The sequence below is a fragment of the Ammodytes marinus genome (genome assembly GCF_949987685.1).
Source record: "Ammodytes marinus genome assembly, chromosome: 10".
Taxonomy (NCBI): Eukaryota; Metazoa; Chordata; class Actinopteri; order Uranoscopiformes; family Ammodytidae; genus Ammodytes; species Ammodytes marinus.
Genome location: NC_137214.1, coordinates 2,027,073 through 2,038,926, shown reverse-complemented (window position 1 = coordinate 2,038,926; position 11,854 = coordinate 2,027,073). Strand labels below are relative to the sequence as shown.

General features: G+C 41.2%; 1 protein-coding gene across 1 annotated transcript; it reads left to right on the top strand.

The window, feature by feature from the left end:
* Positions 1-1,994: 1,994 nt before the first annotated feature.
* Positions 1,995-11,381, top strand: xiap (X-linked inhibitor of apoptosis). The gene is made up of 8 exons (XM_080035713.1): positions 1,995-2,127; positions 3,928-4,198; positions 4,286-4,853; positions 4,959-5,058; positions 5,169-5,247; positions 6,566-6,605; positions 7,417-7,587; positions 10,236-11,381. The coding sequence occupies exons 2-8, from the start codon at positions 3,959-3,961 to the stop codon at positions 10,427-10,429; spliced, it is 1,392 nt and encodes a 463-aa protein (XP_079891839.1). The 5' UTR covers positions 1,995-2,127; positions 3,928-3,958; the 3' UTR covers positions 10,430-11,381.
* The last annotated feature ends 473 nt before the right edge of the window (positions 11,382-11,854 follow it).

Below are 11,854 nucleotides of genomic sequence, written 5' to 3'. Positions count from 1 at the left end.
CTCGTGCATTTCAAATGCCACTGCACGCAGTTGGATAGCACTACAACCAATCAGAGCGATGCACAAGGTGACGTAAGCCCCTTTCGTTTAGCGAACAGCTGTTAAACTGTTAAATTAAACGTTTGCTGTTGTCGGTTGGCAAAATAGAACATTCCACTTACTTGCTAATGAAAGATTTGAGTGCCGTCTTCCAAATCGTTAAGGGTCGAGGCCAAAGCAGTCTCAAACTCACACAACATATCCGCAGCCATCTTTGATGTTTACTATCACGGCTTCAACGTCGCATGCACGTCACTGTCGTCATCCGCTTACGTCCTCCCCAGAGCACCATATAAAGAGCTCTGGCGCGCCCATATTAGATAGAACCAATTGAAACCACCAGCCAGATTTCTGGCTTTCTTGATAAAGCTTCAACGGAGCGTGTCCAGACCAACACGCGCAGCAAATTTAATTTGCCAGCGCCTAGTGGCAGGTCTGGGAATGCCAGGCTAGGAAATTAAGCATTTAATGCTCCAAAAAAACAGCTGAGTGCTGTCTGATAAGCCGGGCAGAGAGCGTCGGAGGAATCCTCCGCCCCTAAACATGTAAACGTGTGAAAAAATTAATAAATAATCAATTAGAGCTTGCCTAAAAATAAGTTTGCCATATTACTGTTTATTGTATTTAGGATTTTAGCTCATTTGGACGCTGTTTGACCGTCTGTTTTCATTAATATAGCCTATTGGTGATATTATAACTACTTTCAGTTTCATTACTCAAACGTGATTAGTGTTCTAAAAGATTATAAAACAAGAGGTCAAAAACACAGATGATGATTAAACAAACTAATGACTTTATATTTCCTGGACATTAAACGGTCACCCACCGGACGCTGTAGCCTAGTATCAGAGATCTGCACTCGATTGCTCTTCCTCAAAGAAACCGGATGTGCACATTTTTACTTGAATCTGAATTTTTTCTACTTGAATTTGAAAACTTGAATTTAGAACTTTTATTTGAATGTGTCATTTCGAACATTAACTGATTCAGATTCAAGTATAATGAATTCAAATTGATTAATTCATATTCAAGTGTATAAATTCGAATTCAAGTATCAATAATTCAAATGCAGGTTGATCAATTAATATTCAAGTCAATCAATTCGAATTCAAGTTCTACTGACACATATCTCTGCCCATAGAGTGACTTCAGGACAACTCTGTGAATGTCCTAGAGTGGCCCAGCCAGAGCCCACACTTGAATCCCATTGAACATCTCTGGAGGGATCTGAAGATGGCTGTGCACTGACGCTCCCCATCCAACCTGATGGAGCTCCAGAGGTTCTGTTAAGGGGAATGGGGGAAACTGGCCAAAGATATGTGCCAAGTTTGTGGCTTGAGGCTGTAAATGCTGCCAAAGGTGCCACAACAAAGTATTGAGCAAAGTTTTTTTATTTTTAATAAATTTGCAGTTCTCAAACAAACTTTTTTTAAAGTTGTCATTATAGGGTATTATGTGTATAACTTTGAAGGGAAATAATTCATTTAATCCAGTGTTATTCCAAGCTGTAAAACAACGAAATGTGGAAAAAGTAAAGCGCTGTAAATACTTTCCACTGTATGAATCATGTGCCAGGAGGAATACATAGGTCTACAGCCTCATGAAGATGCCACACATATTATATACAATACAATTTTACAATTATACAATATTCTAAGACCTGATTACTTTTACATGGGTAGAAAATCAGATAAATAGTGTTTGTTCCTTTTTTCTAGGAGGGTTTTAGAGTTTCTAAATTAGCTTTTTTAAACATGGTATTTAGCAAGAAGGAAAATAAGATGCACGATAATAAAAATGTTGGTAGATAGGCTACACATATCCTCTTTCTTGATCAAAACCTTAGAAATAAAAATAAAAACAGCCAAAAAGACACATTTCTGATTCTCCTGACGTCACAGTTGTGGTCAGCTGGGATGCGCAGGACAACGTGCGCAAAAGTTGCTACCCAGCCGCTTTCACTTCCTCATAGAGAGGTCACGTCAAATAAACAGTCCTCTTTAATAGTTGGATCCTGCTGTAGGCGGTGTTCTCATCAGAGCCTACCTGACATTACTCAACGAGGAGCTGGCTCCAAGGTGTACGACGGTAATTGTTGAAGTTGATCAAATAACTTTTTGACGTAGCGTAATGTAGAACAGCTAAGCTAACGTGGCTAGACAACGTTTTAGCTACTCGCTACAGCGTTCAAATACATCTGCGTACATTTAGATAATTGTATTGCTTTTCTCGTCTGTCCAATGAGTTTCTACTGTGTGTGTGTGTGTGTGTGTGTGTGTGTGTGTGTGGTTACCGCGGTGCCATCTAACATATGCCAATAACAGTCAGTGTTTGTCTGCCACTATGCGGGTGTTGTGTCGCTGTTGTTGAACCTCAAAGCTGCGGGACGATTCTGGAGTTTGCGGGGTCAAGCCCTAGACCTAGCACGTATATAAGGTCAGATAGTATGAGGATATCTGAATTATATTCTTGTTAATCACCTCTGACTCACTAACAACTTTAGGCGAAGCAGTTATCACTGAATCAGGTGCAGCTTAAATATTTACGTTTTTGCTAAATGGAATAATGCCAACAAGGAAGCAGCCCAAAGATCACAGGCTGATCCACTCATTTAAGTCAATATTGTACCGTGTTGAAGATGGCAGTAGATCAATAAATAGCTGCATGTCCAGGGCTGATATGCATTGGTTACAACACATGTCTAAATGTGATAGTCACTTCTGCTGTATGATGACTGTGTTCAGGTATGGAGGTTTCATTAGTTTGACTGTGTTGTAACCTGCAAAAGATAATTGTGTGTGTACACTCAAAAGTCAAAACAAGAGAGAAACATTATTGTACGTGACTAAGTGACTATACCTATACATTTCCACCCTCTGGGAAAAATGTATAAATGGAGGGGTGTGGTATACTTCCAATGATGTGTCGCAACATAACTTCACTTGTTATCATGGACCCTCGTTTGCTTACTAACCTTGTGCCACACCTTCATGCCACTGGTCTTTTTAGTAGCATTCTCTATATGACTTATTAAGGGTATGCCTAACGGTCTCATATCATCCTTTTAGCTTGTTGTGCTTTGGCATAGTGTGTGTTGTTGGGCTGCAAAGGGTTACACATTTTAGTCAAACTAGTTTGTGGCTGTGTACCCAGCCTGTAGATGAGCCTGTCCCTCCAGTGCCCATCCCTTATGAAATATCCAATGGCTCCATGTCTGCTTCTCTTAAAGGCACAGTCACCCTCTAAAAGCTTAGATGTGCTGAGCAGCTTTACAGGGAAATAGGCGATGTTCGAACTGCAGGAAAATCTTTTTTTTTTTAGCTGACATGTGACTCACATGAGTTTAAGCGCCAATCACATGGATTCTGATCTATTCCATTTCAGTTTTGGCCGATTTCACATGCGGTCCTAAGTCAGATACAGGTTTGATTTCAATGCGACATGGTGTCTGAAACATCCTACGGTCATTCACGTGACTTTGACTTTCCTCTAAATCAACAGAGTTGTCACAATTTTGAAAAGGCTTCTGTGAAGCTGTTCATCCCATAACCCCACCCCTCCTGGCTCTGCCCACACACACCTGGATACAGAAGGAGCAGCCATTGGCCAACCTAAAACCATCTTTCTAAATGTTCCCTTCTCCTCAGCCTGGACTTTGCAATAATCCTCTGGTGAACTGAATGACCTTCACCTATAAATGAAGCAGTAAACTCTTCAGTGGGCTCCATGTTTACTTCTGTATTTCAGTGTGACGTCTTTGTTATTATTGTTTGTGCATTTACACTGGAAACTGACACACCGTCTAGTCATTGACACCCTGACTAGACGGTTTCTTAACTCTACAATATCTACACCCACATCATGGTGTTTCCTTTGTCTTTCCTCTAGACATTGTGTCAGTCCCCTGCCTGCTTCCATCATGTGTGAGCTCAGTGAGGATGGGAGCTGGGAGTCAGATCACTCCAATGACTTCTCCCTGATGAGCAGCCGTCTGGCCTCTTTCCGTGGCTGTGGCCTGGCCCAGCAGGTGTCAGCGGAGAGACTGGCCCGGGCCGGCTTCTACTTCACGGGCCCTGCTGACCGGGTCCGCTGCTTCAGCTGCCAGAAGACTGTGGAGAACTGGTGCAGTGGGGACACTCCTGTAGAGAGGCATAAGGAGGTGAGGGTGATGCTCATGGAAACATATATTCTGACTTGTTTTCATTCTTTTCTGAATAGATAAATCATCCTTTCGCTGTTCTTCCAGGTTTCTCCATCCTGTAAGTTTCTCAGCTGCACCCACCGCACTGGGTTTAACCCCAGTTCTTGTTCCCCTCTAACCAATGGTTCCACTTACAATGAAGAAGCAGAGGACATGGAATACCGCTTGAGAACAGGAGAGGTAGTGGATGAGTCCATTTACCCCATGGCCCCCCACATGAGGAGTGAGGAGGCCCGCCTCCATACCTTCTCCTCTTGGCCCTCTGCTCTACCTGTCAGAGCCAGAGACCTGGCCCAGGCCGGCCTCTACTACCTGGGGGAGAGTGACCGCGTGCAGTGTTTCTGCTGTGGGGGCATGCTGGGAGGCTGGGAGGCAGGGGACACGGGCTGGGGAGAACACACCAAACACTTCCCCTACTGCTTCTTCATCCTGGGGCACGATGTGGGCAACGTGCCATCGGAGGGGGGCACAGAGGAGGAGGGAAGCAGCATGCAACATGCTAACGCTCACCCTGTCCAAATGGGGAGTTTGGAGGAGAGGCTCAGGAGCTTTGGAGGTGGGCCACACTCTATAGACCCAGAGAGGCTGGCCAGGGCCGGCTTCTACAGCACAGGTAGAGCTCTAGTGACTGACCAAGGGCCATGTAGTCTGGGGAAATACATGTAATGTAAATGATCACGGCTGTGATTGGAAGTTTAAATGTTGTTTGTCCTTGCAGGGACAGGAGACAGAGTGTTGTGTTTCCACTGTGGTGGAGGGTTGAAAGGCTGGCAGGCTGATGAAGACCCTTGGGAAGAACATGCCAAACACTATCCTGGGTACAACAACTATGATGCTCCTTCTTAACACATACACACAATGATTTTTTTTCTCCCTTTGGAATTTGCTCTTGTGTTAATATAATTCTATGGATGTCTTATGTAACCAGGTGCAGCTTCCTGTTAACAGAAAAAGGACAAGAATTTGTCAACAGCATCCAGCTCCAAGAACCAAGGCCAAATAGAGCTGTAAGCATTCAGTGTTTTACATGGACCTCAGTAAACCAGTTAGCCTTGTCAACTAGCGTTAGCTTTGCCAACGAGTCTCATTGTATTGACCTCCGGTAAACTACAAAATGGATTTCCTCTTTCAGCAGGAGGTTAGTCAAACCCTGACAACACATGATTTTCTAAACGTGTTCATATGTGGCACATGTGCATGACAAATAACAAAGACAGCAGTAGTATTTCTGTGAGAACCGGTTGTTGGAATAATTTGGACACGTATGCACAGGAATGAAAGGTTTAAAATATAAAAACATATATAGTATTGGATAAGTGTAAAATCTAAGAACAGAGAAGCTACAGGCAAATGTGTTTTTATGTGCAGTCCGGTTATTTTAGGGCATTCTCTTATTTTACTGCCTTAATCTCATTTCTAAAGTTCACCAGAAATAAAATCCTATGCAATACGTTATCGTGGACTCAGTCTCAGTGCGACATATGTACTTTTAAACTTATTATTGGAAATCATTTTCAGGCCGAAACTTGCAGTCCTTGTTCTTTGTTGAAACAATGTAAGTAGAGCTGAGGCTAATATGAGGATTCTTTATTCTGAGTTCCACAAATCAAGTACTGTAGATGTGGATACGGTCTGCAGCACCTTAAGTCTTCCTGCATCCACACTATTCACACTTTACTTTAGTATTACCATGTAAACATCTGTTCAATGATTGAATTCCTTTGTGATTTTTCTCTACTTATGATATCTATTGCAGCATGTCCGTCCTGGGAGAGGGATCCCTTACTTTGTCAACTCTCCCTGAGATTTATCAATTTTTTTTTATCCCAATAAAAGTTTTTTTACTGGGAGTTTTTTCTCAGCCTAGCTAAAGAGCAAGGTGTCATACTCTATGGAATGTAAAGCCCACTAAGGCAAATGTCTATTTGTCATATTGGGCTATACAAATAGAACTGATTTGATTTAATTTATGTCTAAGGAAACTAAATTTGGCCCCCTTCTCTTTTACTGAAATCCCTTTAAGAACGTATCATTCTGCAGCCGCTCCATGACTGGGAGAAACAGTTACAGAAGCCAATAACTCAACATACACATGGTCACGTAGATGCTGTTTAAAGACAGGCTAGAAGACAATGGGAACCTATTCTTTAGCTGTAGTGAAGTACACATGCAACCCTGTGGTATGAATGGGTCTGAAAAACATTCAATTCATTCAATGTTTGTTATTTTCTGTATGTATATATCGTTTGGCTAAGTGTAAGTCAAATTATTCTGTGATATTTAGACATTATTCTGAAAATAACTATGCTCATGTTTTTGTTGCAGACTTCACGTCATCACAATGGATATCCAGCTGACAAGAATGGTAAACCTTTCTGTTTTTGAACCTGACTACCCTTTTGAGCATTAGAAAAATAGGTCAAACATTTTCAAATCTCCTCTATCCACCATGATCCGGTAACCAATTCAAATAACTGGAAGTTAAGCTAACAAGCATGTGTGTTGATAGCCTCATTAGGGGCTCTGCTTGCATTCCACATAGCATAGTCTCAGAGCTAATACATCTGGACATTTTTAGTGAACTTTTTGCTGCTGCTCTTTCCAGCGTGCAGTAATCCCAATGAAAAGGAACTTGCCGAGTTGCCACGGTTATTACGGTCCATATGTTTGGGTGGATTTGCCTTCAATTTAATATTGAATAGTTTCCGATACCAAGGTTCTTTTGTCCTCTCAATGCAAATATGTTTCTGGCCATGGGTCTGCCATATTCGGGGTCGAAACCTCCTGTCCTCTTTTTCTTTGCGCGGTGTTTGTTTGTAAGGTTAACGGTAAATAGACACTAAAGCCTCTTTTAATTGTTGACCCCAAATATGGCAGACCCATGGCCAGAGACATCGTTGATTTGAGAGGGATTTCAGGCTCTCGCGAAACTATGCAATATTAAATATTACATTACATGTCATTTAGCAGACGCTTTTATCCAAAGCGACTTACAACTGGAGAACACATTCATACACTGATAGCAGCAGCTACCATGCAGGGTGCTGGCTAACTATCAGGAGACATTTAGGGGTCAGTGTCTTGCTCAGGGACACTTGGACATGTGGCGAGAGACTGGGGATCGACCCACCGACCCTATACTGTGTTGACGGATGTGTCCTCTGTGTGCCTCTCAGAGGTGCTGAGCTCTGGGCTGGCTCAGCAGGCCATAGGGATGGGTCTGGAGCCCACTGTGCTACAACACACCATCCTGGAGAAGATCAGGACCACAGGCTCAGGATACTCCAGTCTGGAACAACTGGTGGAGGATTGTCTTAAGAACACACCACACAGTGATGTGGCCAAAGGTACTCTACCTCCTCCACGCACATTGACTTGATATTGTCAGTACCAACACCGTAGAGTTCATATACAGTTCCCTCCAAAAGTATTGGAACATTGAGGCCAGTTCCTTTATTTTTGCTGTAGACTGGAAACTGTTGGGTTTGACACCAAAATATGAATATGAGACAATAGATCAACATTTCCAGGTATTTACATCTGGATCTGATTCACAACTGAGAAGATAGCATTTTTAGGAGAGCAAAAGTATTGGCACAGATAGACTTAAAATAAATTCAAGTGAATAATACTTAATATTTTGTTGCAAATCCTTCGCTTGCAATAACTGCATCAAGCCTGTGACCCATTGACATCACAAAACTTTTGCATTCCTCTTTCAGTTGCTGTTTGTTTTGGGGGGTTACTCTCTTCAGTCTCCTCTTTAGCAGGTGAAATGAATGCTCTATAGGGTTTAAGTCTGGAGAATGACTTGGCCAGTCTAAAACTTTCCATTTCTTGCCCCTAATGAACTCCTTTGTTGTTTTTTGGATCATTATCTTGCTGCATGATGGAGGATCTTCCAATCAGTTTGGTTGCATCTTTCTTTAAATTGGCAGACAGAATGTTTCTGTAGACTTCTAAGTTCATTTTGCTGCTGCCATCATGTGTTACTGTGTTGTTATCAAAATGAACCTTTACTAAAGTGATAGAAAGGCTAACGTTTGGAGAAAGAAAGGATCTACTCATGACCCCAAGCATACAAGCTCATCTGTGAAACACGGTGGAGGCAATGTCATGGCTTGGGCTCGCATGGCTTCTTCTGGGACGGGCTCATTAATCTTCATTGATGATAGCAAAATGAACTCAGAAGTCTACAGAAACATTGTGTCTGCCAATTTAAAGAAAGATGCAACCAAACTGATTGGAAGATCCTTCATCATGCAGCAAGATAATGACCCAGGACACACTGCAAAAACAACAAAGGAGTTCATCAGGGGCAAGAAATGGAAGGTTTTAAGGCCAGGACAAACCGGCCCGATAATCGGGCGTCGGACATGGTCGGAGAGTCTGGAGGGGGCGGGGACACGAATCTGTTTGGTGTGTTCGGTGACGTCGGCCGTCGTAGATGTCGTTGGGCTTCTTTTCAGCCGATTGAACATGTTCAATCGGCGTCGGCCAGTCTTTCAGCCAGAGCAATCTGATTGGTGGAGGGCTCGCCCGTCTCTGCTCTGCCACGGCAGCGGAGCAGATATTAGTTTCACTTTTGTCAAACATGATTTAGGAAGCTATCGATAAATTTGGAGAATGTTCTGATTGTTATGTAGGCTAAACACAATCAGCACACAGCATTAGATTGTCCGTGCATGACGTTTTCACGTTTTCAGAAATATTCGAGGTAGTTTGGGCGAGGAGCGGCCACAGGTGTGTGTGTGTGTGTGTGTGTGTGTGTGTCTGCAGCATGCATCCTCTCCGTTATAATGACAGCCTACATTATGATAACAGCTACTTAATGTAATCCGGCGAAAGCGCAGAACGTACGGCAAGTCGGTAGTCGGCTCGGTGTGCTCTTCGCATTTTTTTGACCGCACCGGGGAGAATGAAGCTGCCTGCATCGGCAGACTACATTTTCTGGCAACGGTCGGTAGTCGGACCGGTGTGTCCTGGCCTTTAGACTGGCCAAGGCTCTAGACTTAAACCCTATAGAGCATGAATGTTACCTTCTAAAGAGGAGACTGAAGGGAGCAACCCCCCAAAACTAACAACAACTTAAAGAGGCTGCGGTGAAAGCCTGGAAAAGCATCACAAAAGAAGAATGCAAAAGTTTTGTGATGTCAATGGGTTACATGCTTGATGGAGTTATTGCAGATCCAGATGTAAATACCTGGGAACAAAAGCTGAAATGTTGATCTATTGTCTCATATTCATATTTTGGTGTCAAACCCAAATGTTTCTAGTCTACAGCAAAATGGCGGAATTGGCCTCCCTGTTCCAATACTTGGAGGGGACTGTATTTATAAAGACAAAATAGAAATATAAGGATACAGAGACAATACGTCCGGCATATTTTACATTGTGTTCTCTATATAGGGCATCATGACATCAGATACATTCTATACCTCATGATCCCGTACTACTTATACACATTCATCATCCTGCCAAGTGAGATGGATATAAATAAGTAAAAAAATATTACTAAATAATATTAGATAAATATAATGAGGCAAATGACTATACCACAAAAGCAAATGAATAAAAAGGCAACTGTACTGTACTTCCTGTTTGCTGAAGCGGGTGCGTGGTGTGAACGTTACGGTTGTTGACTACTTAAACATTCCCTGCGTTCCAAATGACATACATCTTCTTTTACTACACTACATACTAAAGTACAGAAGACTATTAGGGCCACGTGAGAGAGAAAAAAAATCAGATAATTAAGATATGTTTTCATTATGTCAAGAATAAAGAAGAATACTCCAAAATGCTACTAAAGTTAGGGTGACATTTATGTATTTTCAGCATACTACAATTGACGTGCATGTATTGGGACATCCTAAATCTTTTTCTGGCATACTAAATAGTAAGGAAGTATGGGGATTGGAATGCAGGGAGTGCCTGAGCAGCAGGGATATCAATAGCAGCTAAATTCATGGTGATCTTTCTTTCTTTGTTCCAGATGAGGATCCACTGGAGAAACTGAGGAAGCTGCAGAGGGAGAAACAGTGTAAGATCTGCATGGACAGAGATATCTGTATTGTGCTGGTCCCATGTGGTCACCTGGTCACGTGTAAGGAGTGTTCACAGTCGCTCCTCAAGTGTCCCATCTGCTGTGGAGCCATAACACAGAAGATTAAGACGTATATCTCTTAAGGGAATCCCCTCACTCCCGCCAAATGTCAATGCTGCTTTCCCTTTCCCTTGTCTTTATCATTTTGTAATTTAATAATATATGTAGATAAGCTGTAATATAAACATAGTTATATATACAGAAGGATCACGCTGTTTATATAGGTATGAGAATACTTTTCACAAGAAAACAATATTTTCAGAATCACTGAGACAGTTAATAGCTGTTGTTTTTGAGATGAGATATGATATTGTTTTCTGTGCTTTTAATGAAATGTGTAAATAAACACTAAAGAAAATAACTTTTCTACACTCTTCTTGCCAGAGATGCCTTTCTAGGTTGATGTACTCATGTTTTGTGTTTGACATTTAAGACAGTTTGAACTAAAAATCATCTGTAATATTAAAGGCCTACTTCACCGGTTGGAATATGAAGGTGTATTGAACTCGGAGATCCTATTTAGTATAAATGTGCATTTTTTTTTAAAATCGGATCATCTTAGCCTGAGAAAAGGCAGAAAGAGTGTTTTATGGTCTCACTGTCTAACCCTACAGTTTCCTTACTGTGACATCACAGTAAGGGTTAGGATTAACAGGACAGCTGGGCCAAGGGAAGACTAAGGGAAGACTGAGGGAAGAAAAACCTCATTCATTATATTATAATAGTTATTTTATAATGATAGAACGCTGGTTCCGTATGGGTGAAGTATTCCTTTAAGTCAGTTTAATACATTTATGTGTTCCACTCATCTATATTGTCTAGGTTTTTGATGTTTTAGATGCAATTTTCTCAATGTGTGCTGCTCTGTATAGAAACATAAATTATTGAATCCAATAAGAATGTGCTTAATAATAACTGACTCAAATCAACCGTTTAGGGCCTGCAGTTTGAGTGTGGTGTAAAATTATTTTACCATTCCATCATAAATTCCCTTGTGTGTGTCAATCAAGTGTGAATAAATTGTATTTTATTGGTCTTGATATGTTTTTCTCTTGTAACCTAACTACTAACATTTAGCATTCTACAACTAGTTGGATATAGGTGTTTAAATGACACCAACTCAAACGTGTCAACCATCTAAAAAAAGGTTTGTCAGTTTTTAAAACAAGTATTCTGATGAATGATTCTAGTTTTACATAAATTACATGAACATTTGTTTCTTATCAGAATGAAACTTTTACTCAGTGGAGGTTTAATGTGACTTGCAAAGCTCCTGTTGGTATTTCTCCGGTAGTTACAAAACAATCGATTTATGGGAGCAGCTTGCAAATTAAGATAGATGTAAAGGTTCAGTCTGAATTGTGGCTTAATTAAATTATTTAAAGGATTCATTAAATAACCACGTCACATAAGGGTTCAAATGAACTCATCTAAGTGAAACGTTATTTTAAATATAAAGGAGGTTTTGTTTATTTTCCCCCTAATTCAAAACTAATGAGTAAAAGATT